This window comes from Gopherus flavomarginatus, chromosome 4 (genome assembly GCF_025201925.1).
Source record: "Gopherus flavomarginatus isolate rGopFla2 chromosome 4, rGopFla2.mat.asm, whole genome shotgun sequence".
NCBI lineage: Eukaryota > Metazoa > Chordata > Testudines > Testudinidae > Gopherus > Gopherus flavomarginatus.
In genome coordinates this window covers 89562147-89580249 of record NC_066620.1, presented here as the reverse complement: position 1 = coordinate 89580249, position 18103 = coordinate 89562147, and the positions used below count along the sequence as shown (strand labels likewise).

The 18103-nt window shown below is 40.4% G+C and overlaps 2 protein-coding genes across 7 annotated transcripts in view; both read left to right on the top strand.

The window, feature by feature from the left end:
• LOC127048973 (C-C chemokine receptor type 6-like) overlaps positions 1–18103 on the top strand; it is a 120335-nt gene that overhangs the window by 37063 nt on the left and 65169 nt on the right. The window lies entirely within an intron of this gene.
• The window catches only part of CEP43 (centrosomal protein 43), a 56145-nt gene that overhangs the window by 18620 nt on the left and 19422 nt on the right, over positions 1–18103 (top strand). For 4 of the 6 annotated variants that reach the window (XM_050949138.1, XM_050949137.1, XM_050949140.1 and 1 more), the window contains 2 exons: positions 1915–2049; positions 8868–8948. In XM_050949138.1, the coding sequence (XP_050805095.1) occupies positions 1915–2049; positions 8868–8948 (216 nt within the window). The remainder of the gene's footprint in view (positions 1–1914; positions 2050–8867; positions 8949–18103) is intronic. The other 2 variants (XM_050949142.1, XM_050949143.1) reach the window with 2 other exon arrangements.

Sequence of the window (18103 nt, the reverse complement as noted above, 5' to 3'; positions counted from 1 at the left end):
GCTAAACTAGTTATTTAAGCTTGAATTTGAGCAAGAATGAATTTTTTTCACGTGAATGGAATATTGATTTCATATCCATTTTAAAAAGTGGCTAGATATAAAGCATTTGTTAATTCAGTCTAGATAAACAGATAAAAACTAGTGATTCATATTAAATCCTAGTGGAAGGACTTTAGCCCTGTTTCGCAGAAGAAAATTCAGAAAAATCTTCTGCAACTGACTTAATCCTAAAACCACCTAGACTCCCATGCTGTGCTAAATGTCCTCAGCTTCATGTGTCTTCAGAATCAGCTCTGATTAAGAGGAGCTTGTATACTAGAGAAATATTTCAACTATTCCCTATTCATTACATAAAATGAAGATCTGTTCTGAAAATGGCACTTCCTACTAACAGTTTTCTCCCTGCTGTCTCTAGAGTCACATCTGCTGAGTTCAGTAGCCAAAAATGCTGTTACTACACTGCTTCTGTTACCCCTACAGAACCAACATAGCTGAGAATGCAGGCTGAGTTCTCTTTGTTGTGTTATCAACAGTTGTTTGTTTTTTGGGTTTGTTTTTTTTTTTACCCTCAGTTATACCTCTGCAAACTTAAGGAAAAGCATAGTTTTATATTGATTAATGATAAGAAAAAGACCCAGCTTGACTCTCAAAATCCAAATTGAGATTGTGAGACTGGCATTTTTGGGGTGTGGTAAAAGTGGGAATCTTTGTTTGTAAAATGAGCATGTTTGATAAGGAGCTGTATTGAAATAAAATAAATATAGAATTCTACAATGGCACATTTATAGTCATTTTTCAGATTATAATCTCTTTTGAAATCTGTTTATCTTTCAGTAACTTTCCATAATTTATTTACTTTATTTGCTATTGATTTTGTTTCCTCACAGCACACTCTTTTATATGATCCTAGAATGAAGTAATACATTTTGTGCAGTTATTTCTGTAGTAGTAGACCCCTAATTTAATGGAATTGAGTAATTCAGAGAATTAGAGGGTTGTATAGATGTTCTCAACTCAAGGTTTTTGATTTGAGTAAAGCCAGGCCTTTACGGACTAAATGATTATATAGTTGTGATGGCTCATCAAGCTGCCTATGTAAAATATGTTGGCGATTTTAGTCTGTTTTGAATGAGATGATGTCTACATCACAAGTAAAATTTAGTGTTTGATTTCCCTGTATTTTTGAAGAGAGGGCTACAGCTCCCATTAAGTCACCTTAAGAATTAAAGAGGAAGGATGCCATTTGTAGTCATTCTGTACTCGTGTCAGTGAAACTTGGACAAACCATACTATCACATTTTTGTCTCTCAGCTACATGTGTAAAAGTTGAATTGAGAGCTACCTTTGTTCATTTTTTATTGAACTGATTAACAAGCTATTCTATAATCTTGTTGCTGATGTTGAGAACAAAGGAATTTGGAAAAAAGATTAGGACAAATTTTCATCTGGGTCATTCGTTAAAATCTGATTTTTTGGACCCATAGAGACTGGAAATTAAGGCTTTGATTCTGCATACTGCTCCACATAGGTGAAGCCATGTGCTTGCACAGTTCCATTGAAGTCACTGAAACCCTGCATGGAGGCCGTGGTCCATTTGTGCTGAGCTTGTTGCAGAATCATTGGTTGAAGTATGGTATGACCCAGTTTTAAAAGGTAATAGACTAAAATAACTTGACTATAAAATTATTTTAATCTTAATTCTGTGTTAAGTGACGTGGAATATTTATTTGTTTTGTTTTTTTAAGTTCTATAATGTGGTATAAAATAAAATTGCTGTTCAGTGTCAGCTAGTCCTGATATGTACATGATTGCGACTGGGAAATCTTGATTGGATGGTCAAATTGTTGCTGTGCTAACCCCTAAAAGTTTACCACTTTCATTTAAATTTAAGATTATATGTTAACTTTTTTCCAGCTAAATGGGCTTGAAGGGCGAGAGAATTTAGCCCGAGATTTAGGAATTATAGAAGCAGAAGGTACTGTAGGTGGCCCCTTATTGTTGGAAGTGGTCAGAAGATGTCAGCAGAAAAAGGGCTCCAGTGGCGGAGAAGTAAGTATTGTTAAAATGCATTACACTTTTTTTACAATATACATTTTTATGTAGTTTATAAACTGCTTGTCTTCTTAGGGATGAACTGTTGGAATACGTTGTATGGTATCTTAAGAGAGAGTTTCCACCTTAAGGACTTTCATTCCTGGGTCTTAGCTGTTAGGGTATTTTGACCCTTGAGGGCAGTCGTAGATGGAAAGGGCAGGCCCCCTACTGGTAATCATCTGCCATTTCTTGACACCTATAAATATCACCATTTAAATGTTCCAGACAGTTCCTTTGGTTGCAGTTTCCATGATAAACCAATACAAAATGAACACACAAGCAAGAGTATACCTCAAATTAAAAAAGAAAACAAATTATAAAAATTGAGACGCATCCATAAATATCTTCACTTCTGAGTGGAAGTGAGTGAGAGCCCTGCAAGGTTGTATCTTCAGAGAAAACAAATTGCATGTAAGTATTTTTATCTTTATTTAGCAAGATACCATTTGTGCAGGGTTCTCAATCTTGGGGAGTAAGTAGCTTGAGAGATGTCCCAAAAGAAGAAGAAAAATGAATAAAGCTGCAATGAGTAACAGCAAGGCCAGTGCCAGCAGTATGGATTTTTCTTTTATTTTTATTTTACCAATCTACGAATTTATGGCTTGATCCTGCTCCATTGAACCCGTTGTGAGTTTTGCTATTGTCTTCAATAGGAGCAGGATCAGACCTGTGAAGATGCTTTTTAATCATCCAACACATAAACGATATTTTTGTTTATAAGCGGTGGCAGCAATTAGTGAGAAACTTTGTACAAAAAATTTCAATGAACTGAGAATAAGGAACCATTCCAAAAGAAACTAATGTTTTTAGAGGAGTGGAAATAAAAGGGCTACAAGTGTTTGTTCTCCATTTCTTTGGAAAATATTTCTCAAGCAGAGTCTGACAGGATTCCATTCTGGAAGCTGTATCAAAGCAACAGTGCTTTGTAAATATGTGGTGAAGATCATGTTGTTGCTTTACAGATGTCTGCAGTGGAGACGCAGCTGAAGCAGGCTGTGGCAGTAGCATATGCAGTTAAAAACTCAAAGATCAGGAAATGAAAGAGCTGTAACTGTGCAAACTTAAAATTCTCAATGCTTTTTATGGTATATACACCTACAATACATGGCACTTAAATACTATGCTCGCTGGTGTATTGGATTATATGTAAGCACAGATGTCCATTTTACTGTAAACGGTAGTCCAAAGGAACAAAATAAAACACTAAATATTTTTAGAAACCTGCCTTCTATATGGTAAATTCTTACGAAGTGCAACTTTTGCATGGCCTCCAACCAAGAGAACAAAGTCCTCTGTCTTGCCAAACTTGAACTTCAGGTCTATCTTAATTGAGTTACATTTGGTCTAAATTATGTTCTGCTTTTGAGATAACTCATTAAGCATTTATATTTGAATATACAGTAAGCAATACTGCTTCCTTTCCAAAACAGCTACAACATTTCCAGTTCTAACTTCTCCCTCCTCCTTCAGGGCTAGATCTGATTGTAGCTAAGTGCAAGTTATAGGGAAGTTCTATAGGAATCTCTGCTCCTTTCTCTAGGCTCCCTGTGTCATCAGTTGCTGCTTCCTTTCTTACAGTTGGTTCATGTAAGATACTTGAGCGTCACAACTGCCTTCCTAGTATCATTGCTCAATCAGAAACAAATTCAGCAATCCCACAAGCTGTTGGTTTCTATGTGCTTGTTGTCTGGAGAGACTCATTGTTTAATTCATCGCATGCAGCCTGTATTTTTAAAGTCAAGAAACATATATACAAGCTGTTTTTGTTAAAATAGGAAAATCTGAACATGTAACTTAACCCTGTCACTAGCATAAACTAAAGATATTTTGGTCAAAGGTGTGAAAAAACACTCCCCTGACAGACAAAAGTTTTACCAACGAAAAGCACCGATGTGGACAGTGCTCTGTCAGTGGGAGATGCTCTCCTGCCAACAAAGCTTTCGGGGGGTGGTTTTATTTTGTTGGAAGGAGAACTCTCATGCCAACAAGGAGCGGCTACACTGCGTAACTTAGAGCCACACCAGTATAGCAGCACCACTGTACTACTGTATAGTACACAGTGTAGATATAGCCTTAGTTCTTTTTACAATTTTTTTTTCAAAATAGATTTAATTACTAAAATGTCTTTTATAGAAAATGAGAACAGGTTTCCATTACGATTAGGAATGGAATGAGATTCTGTACAACTGCTTAATCAGAAGTGTTCTATCTACTGTGCTTCATCATAAAGTGTTATGTTAACAGCAATTTAATATAAAAAGAAAAGTATTCAACATGTGTTAAGAGGATGCAATGATGAATTCTGATTTTTTTTTGTTTGTTGATTGCATCAGAATTAAAAACATTCAGTGTGAGACGTAGACTAATACAGTATTTACTACTTGGTTTCTAAGGAGATGTCTACACTATGAAATTAGGTTGAATTTATAGAAGTCGATTTTTTTTTTAGAAATAAATTTTATACAGTTGATTGTGTGTGTGCCCACTCCAAGACCATTAAGGCCATTAACTTGGCGGAGTGCGTCCATAGTACCAAGGCACAGTTCCCGCAGTCTCCGCGCCCATTGGAATTCTGGGTTGAGCTCCTAATGCCTAATGGGTCAAAAACCATTGTCGCTGGTGGTTCTGGGTACATGTTGTCAGCTGCCCTGTCCCCCCTCTCCCCCCCCCGTGAAAGCAATGGCAGACAATCGTTTCAAGCCTTATTTCCTGGGTTACCCGTGCAGACGCCATACCATGGCAAGCATGGAGCCCACTCAGCTCACTGTCACCATATGTCTCCTGAGTGCCGGCAGACATGGCACTGCATTGCTACACAGCAGCAGCTCATTGCCTTTTGGCAGCCGACGGTGCATTACGACTGGTAGCCGTTGTTGTCTCCTGGGTGCTCTTTTAGCTGACCTCGGTGAGGTCTGTCGGGGCACCTGGACATATATGGGAGTGACTCCAGGTCATTCTCTTTAAGTTTCATCTCATGGATATTCAGTCCTGCCTGCAGTCATACTGCACCGTCTTCTGGTGAGTAGCCAGGAGACGAGGCTGGCTAGCAGTCGTACTGCACCGTCGTCTGCCAGCCTAAGAGGTATAAAAGAGCAATGGAGTGGAACAAAACAAGAAAGAGACCAGATTTGTTGTGTATTCATTTGCTCCCCCCTCCCTCCCTGAATAGTGGTGGGAGGGATAGCTCAGTGGTTTGAGCATTGGCCTACTAAACCCAGGGTTTTGAGTTCAGTCCTTGAGGGGTCCATTCTGTGTGACAGTTGTGTGTTTCTCCTTGATGCAGACCCACTCTCTTTGTTGATTTTAATTCCCTGTAAGCCAGGTCGCTCCTCCTTCCATCAGAGCAATGGCAGACGATCGTTTCGCACCTTTTTTCAGTGCAGACGCCACAGCATGGCAAGCATGGAGCCTGCTCAGATCACTACAATTATGAGCACTGTAAACACCACACGCATTATCCTGCAGTATATGCAGAACCTGCAAAAGCAAAACCAGGCGAGGAGGCAACGGCAGCACGATGATGAGAGTGATGAGAACATGGACACAGACTTCTCTTAAAGTGCGAGTCTCGGCAATGTGGATGTCATGGTGTTAATGGGGCAGGTTCATGCCGTGGAACACTGATTCTGGGCCTGGAAAACAAGCACAGACTGGTGGGACCGCATAGTGTTGCATGTCTGGGACGATTCCCAGTAGCTGCGAAACTTTCGCACGAGTAAGGACACTTTCATGGAACTCTGTGACTTGCTTTCCCCTGCCCTGAAGCACAAGAATACGAAGATGAGAGCAGCCCTCACAGTTCACGAGTGGCAATAGCCCTGTGGAAACTTGCAATGCCAGACAGCTACCGGTCAGTGGGGCATCAATTTGGAGTGGGCAAATCTACTGTGGGGGCTATTGTGTTCCAATGCAATCAAAGAGCTGCTGCTGTTAAGGGTAGAGACTCTGGGAAATGTGCAGGTCATAGTGGATGGCTTTGCTGCAATGGGATTCCCTAACTGTGTTGGGGCGATAGATGGAATCCATATCCCTATCTTGGCACCAGAGCACCAAGACAGTGAGTACATAAACCGCAAGGGGTACTTTTCAGTGGTTCTTCAAGCACTGGTGGATCAGAGGGGACGTTTCACCAACATCAATGTGAGATGGCCGGGAAAGGTACATAACACTCACATCTTCAAGATCTCTGGTCTGTTTCAAAAGCTGCAGCAAGGGACTTTCTTCCCAGACCAGAAAATAACCATTGGGGATGTTGAAATACCTATAGTTATCCTTGGGGACCCAGCCTACCCTTTAATGCCATGGCTCGTGAAGCCATACACAGGCAGCCTGGACAGTAGACAGCTGTTCAACTACAGGCTGAGCAAGTGCAGAATGGTGGTAGAATGTGCCTTTGGACGTTTAAAAGTGCACTGGCTTAGTTTTTGACTCTGATAGACCTCAGTGAAACCAATCTTCCCATTGTTATTACTGCTTGCTGTGCGCTCCAGAATATCTGTGAGAGTAAGGGGACGACGTTTATGGCAAGGTGGGAAGTAGAGGCAAATCGCCTGGCCACTGATTATGCGCAACCAGACACCAGGGCGGTTGGAAGAGTACAGGAGGGCGCGCTGCGCATCAGAGAAGCTTTGAAAACCAGTTTTGTGACGGGCCAGGCTACAGTGTGTGAAAGTTCTGTTTGTTTCTCCTTGACCGCTCCCTCCCCTTGGTTCGCTCTACTTCCCTGTAAGCTAATCACCCTCCCCTCCCGCCTTCAATCACTGCTTGCAGCGGCAATAAAGTGATCGTTGCTTCATATTCATGCATTCTTTATTAATTCATCACACAAATAGGGGAATAACTGACAAGGTAGTCCGGGAGGAGGGAAGGACACAGCCACACTGCACTTCAAAACTTATTGAATGCCAGCTTTCTGTTGCTTGGGCAGTCCTCTGGGGTGGAGTGGTTGGGTGCCCAGAGGGCCCCCCACCACTTTCTTGGGCATCTGGGTGAGGAGGCTATGGAACTTGGGGACAAGGGTGGTTGGGTACACAGGGGCTGTAGCAGCGGTCTTTGTTCATGCTTGCTTTCCTGAACCTCAGCCTTACAACGGAGCATATCAGTTTGTTCCTCCGGTAGCCTCAGCATTGCCTCTTGCCCTCTGTCACCAAGCTGACGCCATCTATCATCTTCAGCCCGCCACCTGTCCTCGTGTTCATATTGTGCTTTCCTGGACTCTGATATTGTCTGCCTCCATACATTCTGCTGGGCTCTTTCAGTGTGGGAGGACTACATGAGCTCAGAGAACATTTAATCCCAAGTGTGTTTTTTTTTCGCCTTCTAATCTTCACTAACCTCTGGAAGGAGAAAATAGTGTGAGCGTTGAAATATTTGCAACTGGTGGAGGGGAAAAAAAAAGGTAGCGTGGTAGTTAAAAAGACACATTTTAGAGAACAATGGGTAGACTCTCTTTATTTAAAATGGGTTGGCAATTTAAAAGGAGAGGCTGCGGTTTTCAGTTAACATGCAGCACAAACCCAACTAACGCCCCCTACCCCCTCCCACACCCAGTTCTCTGGGATGGTCGCTTCACCCCTCCCCCCACGGCGTGGCTAACAGTGGGGAACATTTCTGTTCAGCCACAGGCAAACAGCCCAGCACAAACAGGCACCTCTGAATGTCCCTTTAATAAAATCACCCTATTTCAAGCAGGTAACCATGAACGATCTCACTCTCCTGAGGATAACACAGAGAGATAACGGATGTTGTTTGAATGCCAGCAAACACCGGGACCATACACTGTGTTATGCAATGATTCCAGACTACATGCTACTGGCCTGGCATGGTAAAGTGTCCTACCATAGAGGATGGAATAAGGCTGCCCTCCCCAGAAACCTTTTGCAAAGGCTTTGGGAGTACATCCTGGAGAGATTCATTGAGATGTCCTTGGAGGATTTCCGCTCCATCCCCAGACATGTTAACAGACTTTTCCAGTAGCTGTACTGGCTGCGAATTCCAGGGCAAATTAATCATTAAACACACTTGCTTTTAAACTATTTAAACGGCTTTGTCGTGTGGACGGGTGTACGGTTAAATCGATGTAACGCAGCTAAATTCGACCTGAACTCATAGTGTAGACCAGGGCTAATTTAGCTTCAGTCAAACACTTGTGACTGGTTATTGTTTATGCAGTGTACTATGTGCAGTATAAAAGATATTACCTCACCCACCTTGCCTCTCTGGTTAGTGTTTAGTTAACTTTTGGCACATTCCTAATTGTAATGAAAATCCGTACGATCTGTTAATCTGAAATATTGCTTTTCTGCTTAAACCTCTCGTATTTTTCATTCGAAGTATTTTTAAAAGAAAACTGAAGCATTTGTATGACAAAATATTCACTGAGATGAGTATAGTGAAGTTAGAAGGGATCACCAAATTTAATGGGGTCTGCCCTGTAAGCAGAGAGATTGAAATCCAGGTGATAGCATTTATTATCATTCCTGGTCAGGATAGTCATTTAAACGAAAGAATGTTTGCCAGACTTTCAGAAGTAGTGCATTCAGCTCTTTCACTTATACGAAGAATGTGTTTAAATACACACTAATAAATTAGCCAGAAGAAAACTTAATTTGAAAATAGTTCTGGCTTAGAATTGCTAAAGTGGTTGCACAATGTCACAATTTGTATGTAGTGAAGGGCAAACAGTTTTGCACGCTTTGTTGTCATCATTTGACATTCTAATACAGTCTTATAGAATCTTAAGTATGTTGTTTCTTTGTGCAACTTTGGTTTAGGTAGCTCCAGTTCTGTCTGACATACATTCTTCATCAAAATCACCCGACAGAAGATCAAATACACATCCAATATCAAGTAAGGTAAGTTAGCTACATAAAAGGAAACACTAAATAATGTAAGAATTTTTGTATACGTTCATTAAAAAGCGTGTTTTTTTTAATGTAAAAGACTATTATTGCAGAAGTGCTGAGTGATTCATTTAGCAGGAATCTTTTGGCCATCATACTCAGCTGGTTGAGGCTCTGGTCTTTCTTTTCCAAACATTTTTGAAATATAGAAGAGCTGTGTAAATCCTTGTGTAGTGACAGTGGAAGTTGAAATATTGGTCATTTGATTTAATTTATCAATAATGCCTTACATGGGAGATGTATAATCAAGCTCTTAAATGGTCTTTGCTTGGTGCTAATCATCCATCTTTCAGACATGAAGTTGTGTGCTTAATCTGAAGATGCTCAGTCTGAAAGTATTTAGTTAGTTGCAATATTAAGGATTTTCTGCATACTGTTTTAATGTAAAATGTTGTGAAGATTGTCATAGGATGTGTTGCAGCATGCTCTTAGATAAGCTGTACAGAAAATTTGGTGTCATGGCAAGTTATAGCCATGTCTTAAATGTGTTCGGCACAAGGTGAGGGGCTAATTGTCACAACAAGTGATGATATCACATCATGAGATAACACTGATATGTTACTGTGTTAACGAAGTGACCCTGTGCATTTTCTATTCAAAACAAAAAAAGACTACTCTGGACACTTGTGTTCATCCAAGGTTAGTCCACTTCACTTCCTCCTCAATAACAAGGCTTCCTTTTTTAGTTTTTATTTTAGATGCGTAAAAACTGAAACTAGTTTTGTTGCTTCCCATTTTACTCCAGTTTTGGGGAATTTGAATGTGGATATGGAGTACATTAAGTGGTGCATTCCAGCAGTAGTTTCTAAGTCCTACTGTTTCCTTTTTCCCTCTGATACATGTATCAGCAGTTCTGAATGACACATCACTTACAGCTTAGTCTCTAACCGCCCCCTTGCTTCCCAAAAATACTTTAGAATAGAGAACAACAAAAACTTGATTCATTTTTTTGTATGTAAAAATAAAACTAAATTTTAAAAAGAAAATTCTTGTGATGAAGGAAGGGGAGTCCAATTGCTGTAATTCTATTTAAAATAGGATAGAATAGTACAGTTTGTTATGAAGGAGGGGACAGAAAAACTCATATGGTAGAAGCTGCTTAATTGGAACACCCTGCTGAATTCCCATCATCTTGATTTAACAGCTGTTTCAATTAAATAGTTTCCCCAAATATTACTTAAGATTATCACCATATGTTTCTCCAACTTGAATCACTTAACTGATGCTTGGTTATATACTAGCTATATTTGTACTGCATAGATCTTGCTTTAAAATTGGTAATTTATTTCAATTATCAAAACATTAAAATTGGCACAAACTATACATCACTGAATGTTTTCTGGCTGTCACTATGTGGAACAGAGGAAAAGTATACTGATAAGTTTTAACTTTCATTAACACTTGTATCTGTTGTAGGCCAGAAGTCATCTCAGCAAAGTACCTTTGAGCAACTACACTTCTTTTAAAGCAGCAACATACTTATTCAGTTTAATAGGGAAAACTTGTTTTCCGAACTCATTCCACTAATATAATTATTCGCATCTTATATAAATGGCTTCAGCTGCCACTCAAAAAAAAAAAAAGAAGTATATCTGAATAAAGCGCATTACAACTGAAGGCATATTACAACATTCAAAAAAAAGTTTGAAATGTCAGCGTGCATAGCAAGAAAAGAATCATGAAAACTAGTAATGAGTGGCTACTTTGGAATATTTCATTCATTTCTTTTGTTTAAGAGAGAGGAAATTTTTGCTTTTGGTGCTGGCATTGCCTTGACAGTATACATCTCTACCCTGATATAACGCTGTCCTTGGGAGCCAAAAAAGCTTACTGCGTTATAGGTGAAACCGCATTATATCGAACTTGCTTTGATCTGCCAGAGTGCGCAGCCCCACCCCCTCTCCCCCGAACATTGCTTTACCGTGTTATATTCAAATTCGTGTTATATCAGGTCGTGTTATATCGGGGTAGAGGTGTAATTGGCTTTCCTGTTTCCTGAATGTCTACAAACTCCATTTTAGTAAATTTGTGCAATACTTTGACATACTGAACATACAGTGTTGAGTTGTTCCCTGAAAATAGGCACATAAATGACAAATTACCTGGAAAATCAGTTATTCTTACAGAGCTTTTGTGCAGTTTGTGTGCAGTGGACACTTCTGCTGGTCCTTAATTTAGAAATCCTCTTTTGTGTCTGACTAATTACCCACTGTGCTTTTTATGATACCAGGTCCACTTGGTATATTTCCAAGGGTTCTGAAGGAGCTTAAGTATGAAGTGTTTGAACCACTAGCAAAACTGTGCAATCTCTTATTAAAAACAGCTACTGTACTGGAGGATAGCAAACGTGTCTATGGATGATTTGTGGAATTGCAGAGCAGTAAACCGTATATCTGTACCTGCTAAATAGGTTAAAATTATAATTAAAAAATAGAATAATAAAATACCTGGAAGATCATATTATGTTAGGTTCTAACTAGCATGGTGTCTGCATAGGAAAACAGTATCTCACTGATCTACTAGAATTCTTGCAACATGTCTAAGTAGTGGATAAAGTTGACATAATTTATGTAGACTTTCAAAGGGCCTTTAACAAGATGAAAAATGAAATCATGGGATGAAAGGCAGATTATTAGATCATAACCTGGCTAAGAGGAAAAATAAAAGGAAAAAGTACTCATAGCAAACGGTTGACAGCAGGATGCCTTAAGGTTATATGTCATATCCAGTGTTTAATATGTTTATAATCTGGAAAAGAGGTGAGCGGGGAGATATCTAAATTTATGTAAGAGACAGTTCTTTGAGTAATTGCGCATGTCAATTCCACTTTGGGGGTGGTGGTGTGTGTGTGTGTGTGTGCAGTTGTCAGAGATTTTTCCCTCAGTGGTACCCGTTTGAATGGCACATGCACCCTTTGCTGCATATTCCACCTTGCAAAGATATAAAGGGCAGAGCTACTGCCCACCCCCCCCTCAGTTCCTTCTTACAGCCTTTGACAGTTGTTGGAAAGTGTGATTTTTGCTGTTGCAGGTTTTTTCCTATGTTTATATGGTTATTACTTGTTTTAGTAATTTCAGTAGTTTAAATTGTTTACGGAAATGAGTTTTCTTTTGAAGTGTTTTTGTAAATATTTTGGTTCCCATTGCTGGGTTATGCCTTGGTCACTGGGTTTCAAGCCCTACTTTCCTTCAAGAAACTGATGCCAGCGAGTGACCTGCAGTCTAATTGCCTGAAGTGTCTTGAGGAATCTCACGTCAGGGACTGTTTTCAAATTTGCAGGATTTTAATCCAAGAACCAAGACAGAGACAGGGAGCCAGATGTAAGTTTCTTCTCACGGAAGTGGCTTTGTGTCCACCCTCAGAGTGATCCCACTCAAGGCAGGTAGCGAGTGCATCCATGTCAATCAGAAGTGCTCCGTCTCCTAAGTACTGAGGAAGAGCGACCAGAAGATGGTATGTAAGAGTTCAGTATCTGGGAAAGCGAAGTCCTCAGCACCGAAGTTTAGCACACATTTGTACAAGGACAACAAAGTGCACTCCAGGTCCACTCCAAGACAGTCATCTGCTCAGCAGGGACTATCGGCATCAGCACCTCTGAGGCGGCTTCGTCTGATTCAACGGTACAGGAGACTATCCTGGTACCGTCTGCTCCGGAAGCTTATGCGGCAGCATGGAATCTACTGAGTGTCTCAGGATCCACGAGTCTTCTTGCCCAGTACAGCACCTACTGTAACTGTATCATCCCAGCAGATGGTACCATCCATGCCTCCAGTCTTCCACCTGCCTCTTGTTTGCCTCTGCTGTCCAAAGGGAAGCTGGCCATGATCTTACCATAACTGCTGTGTCCAGGCTCCCAACGTTAATCACCAGCACCAGTGGGAACAGCCCCTTCCTAAGAGGCTGATTTATCTTCGGACTCTTAGGTTGTCTCTGTGTCACAGCCAGACCAGAAACAACTCATTCCTCTTCCACCACCTACCATCCTTTTTAAAGGCAAATATTTATTGAATATTCAATCATAAAGGACATTATTTTTATTCATCAAACAAACTAAAGAAACTAAAACTTAACTAAACTTAATTTTTTTTAAATTAAACAACTAAACTTTACTTAAAAAATGAGATACAAAATACCAAATTTTTGCTGTAGTGATAACAGGCGTATACAAAGATACAGTCAATTTTCATGATCTTTATCTTTAACCAGATAATGAGCTAACCCAAATTGACCAAAACAGATTAAGGTTTCTTCATCTTCCTGTCCTAGAGAGTATGTCGCTCACCAGGTGTTATGGACTTAAATTCCTCAATCACATCATTGTAATTAACTGACAAAGCCAATTCTTGTTCAGTGTACAAAATCATAAGTGAGTTGAGGCACTGTTGGGACATTGTGCTTCTTAGTTTGTTTTTTACATGTGCTACTTTCGAAAAGGCTCTTTCACGTGAACACCTTGTAACAGTTAAGAGTGCAAAGCATTGAATAGATTTGTAAAAGGCCTGGAACATGGAAGACTGATCCGATTCCTTTAGCCAATAAAGCCACTCTCTGGTGGTGTTCATAGTGGCTACCTTTAGGAACAGATCCGTCATAATCCCGAAGCAATCTGACTTCAGCTTCCAGCTCATCCAAGGACACTTTAAATTTGTCGGCAATGATTCTCATATTGTCTCTGCCAATGTCTCAACTCAGCAGTTTTCCCATTGCAGTCACAATTTTAGAAGTCTCCTGTTCAAATCACTGGTCAGTGCCGGTAATCATTGAGTCTAGGAGTGAGTAAAATGAAGTTATTCTCTCCTGCTTCTCTTTTGTATCAAAGTGATGTTGGGATGCAAACACGTCATCAATACAAGTGTCTGTTTTTTCTCTTCTTAACTGGGGGAATTGATATATCATTCTCTACACACATTTTCACACTGTCATTAAAAATAGATTGAAAATATTCTGGGACACTTCTCATTGCAGCCAAAGAGTTACTCAAGCTTTACCCTTGTCATTGCAGTAAGTAAGTTGAGATCCGGAGCTTGAAGAGCCTTACTCACTTCTACCCCTTCTGGAGAACAGGGTATATCATGTGAAGGGCAAAGATGAACTTGAATGAATTTAGTTCATGGATAAGGCCCCTGGCTTTTATTTTAGCGTCAGCAAGGCGAGTTGTTTCAATATCTCTTGTAAAGCTTGTAAAATGATGAAGTAGTTTTGTTTTACAGCAGCCACTGCTTCTGCTCTGCATGCCCATCGTGTGTTTGATAGTGACTTCAAAGTCTTCAGCAGGGATCCTACTTCTTGTGAAATCTTCTCAATTACTGCATGTCGCATAGGACTCCCCTCCATGAAGGCATAAAGAGTCTGACTAACACCAAAAAAATCACAGTTCTGTTTTGTTTACTTGAAGTGCATGCATCTACTAGGACGAGCTTAAAACAGTGTGCATAGTAGTGTAGATAGAGTATTTCATTGTTTGTTTCTTTCTTTACATTTCATTTGAACTCCCGCAGTACATCCAGACATAGTAGATGCGCCATCAAAACAGACAGACATCACTGGTGACCAGTCAATTTTAAGAATGCCAAGGATGTCATTTAACTGGTCAAAAATAGATTGAGCATCAGCTGTTAACAGTCTCTGAGCAGACACAAAATGTTCAACTGGACTTTGTTTTTCCTTGTCAAAGTACCACACCACAATGGACATCTGCTCATGGTGTCCACAGTCAGTAGTGTTGTCGGCAATTATTGAGACCATTTTTTCATTTAGTGAAGACACAATCTTTTGTTGCACAACATTGTGCAAGGCCACAATGAAATCGTTTTGGATGCAATTACTCAGATAGGTAGCGTTTCAAGGAGATTGTTGCACATGCTTTGCCATTATGGGACCATATTTTTGGAGCATATTGACAGGTTTATTTCTAAAATCTTTTCTCAAAACTGCAGCTTTTTCATTGTGACCCCTGAATATTCTCCCACCTTTCGCCAACACAGAACAATGTCAATCAGTCGCTCCATTACACTTTGGTTATGGCACCGTTCTTCTTTTTTAGACAGATAAGCCTGCTTGCCCTCATCCAACAATACATCAGTAGGTTTCCCTTCATTAAAACTTTACCACGAAGAACAGCTCAACACGTGAGATTTTGACAGTTGGTCATTTTAAAAACATTTGTTAGCCCTGTGCCAGTTTCTGAATCCCTTATCAATAAATGCTGGATCAGTGTGACCTTTTGTTTGCTGCATCATTAGAGGAGAAGAAACGGCAGTAAAAGCAAAATTATGCATCCTTTGATGGGCTATATTCTAACCACCTACACTTTTCATACCAATCAGACTGAAAACTTTTTTGTTTATTCCCTATTTTACTTCTAGGAAACATGCTCAATCTAGGCTGATAAGGACCTCTAGATAATAGAGACCAGCATTCTAATCTGTTTTTTGAAATATCACAGACCGAGTCATCAGATGCAATGTTTGATGGCTTTGAATAGGAACTATGCTGACCTGAACTAAGAGACCGTCTGTTTCTGTTGGTCATTACTCAGTTTATTTCATGCACTGGAACTGGTGGCGGCATTATCTTCATGTGAGTTCTTAACTCAGGAGTCTGAGGTATTTGCACTACTATCAGCACATTCATTATAATTTAGTTTGCTGCTCCTTTTCTTATCTTAACAACAAACCAATCCATATTTTAAAATTGAAAGGGGGTATCATGCGATTTGAATTAAAAGGTAAAGCCACAGGCTTGTTATGCTATTTCAGTAGAATACACATGTCAAAGATTACAAACACTGTAGACACCGTGCTGGGCACACCTGATGCAGCCGCTTATATAGGTCAAAGAATTTTCTAGAATAGTAGTCGGAGGGGGAGAGGGGAGGACCAGTGGTAATGCGGCGGCACCGCAGTAGTGGGAACGCATGCTGGGAGCGAACATGGGCTTTTTATACATTTCTACAACATCTATATTATGCAATTTGGCGCTTATTGCATAATACAACAATCCAAACTTTGAAACGAAAAGAGCATATCATGCTATTAAATTAAAACGCAAAGCCACTTTTTTCATGCTGCCCTTGCAACGCCTCCAGGTACCTCCCCCAGAGCTTCCACTGGCCACGGTTCCCCGTTCCCGGCCAGTGGAAGCTGTGGGGGCGGTGCCTGGAGTAACACACAGAGATCTTTTCCCCCCCCCACTCCCCCTCCCCGGGGCCCAGGGACGTGGTGCTGACTGCTTCTGAGAGCGGTGTGGGGCCTGCGGCACCATGGGGGGCAAGTCCCATGGGCCGGATCCAAAGCCCTGAGGGGCCAGATGCAGGCCATAGTTTGCCCACCCCTGCATTAGGATGTGCCTGGGCACACCCTGTGCGCACGCCTATGCTTGGAACACTTGAAAGGAAACTGAACAAAGCTGTAGTAAACTGACAGTAGGGAATAATGTTGCATTATCAGAAATGTAGTAGAGAAATGTCTTTTCTATCTTCTGTGGAAATTTTGTTTTGTACATATAAAGTGATTGCTTTGATAGCAGGCTTTACATAAGAAACATCAGAATGACCATACTGGTCAGACCAATGGTCCATCTAGCCCAATATCCTATCTTCTGACAGCGGCTGATGCCAGATGCTTCAGAGGGAGTGAACAGAATGGGGCAATTTATCAAGTGAACCATCCCTTGTCCAGTCCCAGCTTCTGTCAGTCAGAGGTTTAGGAACAGGCAGAGCATGGGGTTGCGTCCCTGACCATCTTGACTAATAGCCATTAATACCTATCCTCTATCAACTTATCTAATTCCTTTTTGAACCTAGTTATACTTTTGGCCTTCATAACATCCCCTGGCAATGAGTTCCACAGGTTAACTGTGTGTTATGTTAAATAGTACTTTCTTTTGTTTGTTTTAAATATGCTATCAATTTAATTTCATTGGGTGACCCATGGTAATGTGTTGTTATTTACCTCTTCACATAACACAATTGACTTTCTTCATACCATTCATATATTTATAGACCTCTGTCATTTCCCCCCCCAAGTCGTTTCTTTTCTAAGATGAACAGTCCCAGTCTCTTTTTAATCTCTCCTCATATTAAACCTGTTCCATACGCCCAATTGTTTTTGTTGCCCTTCTCTGGACTTTTTCCAATTCTAATAATTTATTTTATTTTATTTTGAGATGAAGCATGCAGTACTGCATGCAGTATTCAAGGTGTGGCCATACCATGGATTTATATAGTGGCATTAGGATATTATCTATTCCTTTCCCAATAGTTCCTAACATTATTTGCTTTTTTGACTGCCATTGCTCTTTGAGCAGATATTTTCAGAAAAATGTCCACAGTGACGTCAATATCTTTCTTGAGTGGTAACAGCTAATTTAGTCCCTATAATTCTGTATGTATAGTCGGGATTGTGTTTTCCAATGTACATAACTTTGTATTAATCCCCATTGACTTGCATTTGCCATTTTGTTGCCCAATCACCAGTTTTGTTAGATCCCTTTGTAACTTTTCAGTCAGCTTTGGATATAACTATCTTGAGTAATTTAGTTTCTTCTGCAAACTTTGCCACCTCACTGTTTACCCCTTTTTCCAGATCATTTATGAATATATTGAACAGTACTGGTCCCAGTACAGATCCCTGGGGGACACTGCTATTTATCTCTCTCCATTGTGAATACTGACCATTAATTCCTACGCTTTGTTTCCTGTCTTTTAACCAGTTACTGATCCATGGGAGGACCTTTCCACTTATCCCATTATTGCCTATTTTGTTTAAGAGCTTTTGGCGTGGGACCTTGTGAAAGGCTTTGTGAAAGTCCGGATGTGCCTTATCCACTGGATCATCCTTGTCCACGTGCTTTTTGACCCCCTCAAAGAATTCTAGTAGATGGGTGAGGCATGATTTCTCTTTGCAAAAGTCACGTTGACTCTTCCACAGCATATCCTGTTAATATATGGCCTTGTCTACACTTGCAAGTTAGAGCGCATTAAATCAGCCTCAGGCACCATAACTCCTGAGGTATGCACACTGGCAAGGCACTTAGAGCACCTGAACTCTACAGCTGGAGCGCTCCTGGTAATCCACCTCCACGAGAAGCATAGAGCTTGCTGTGCC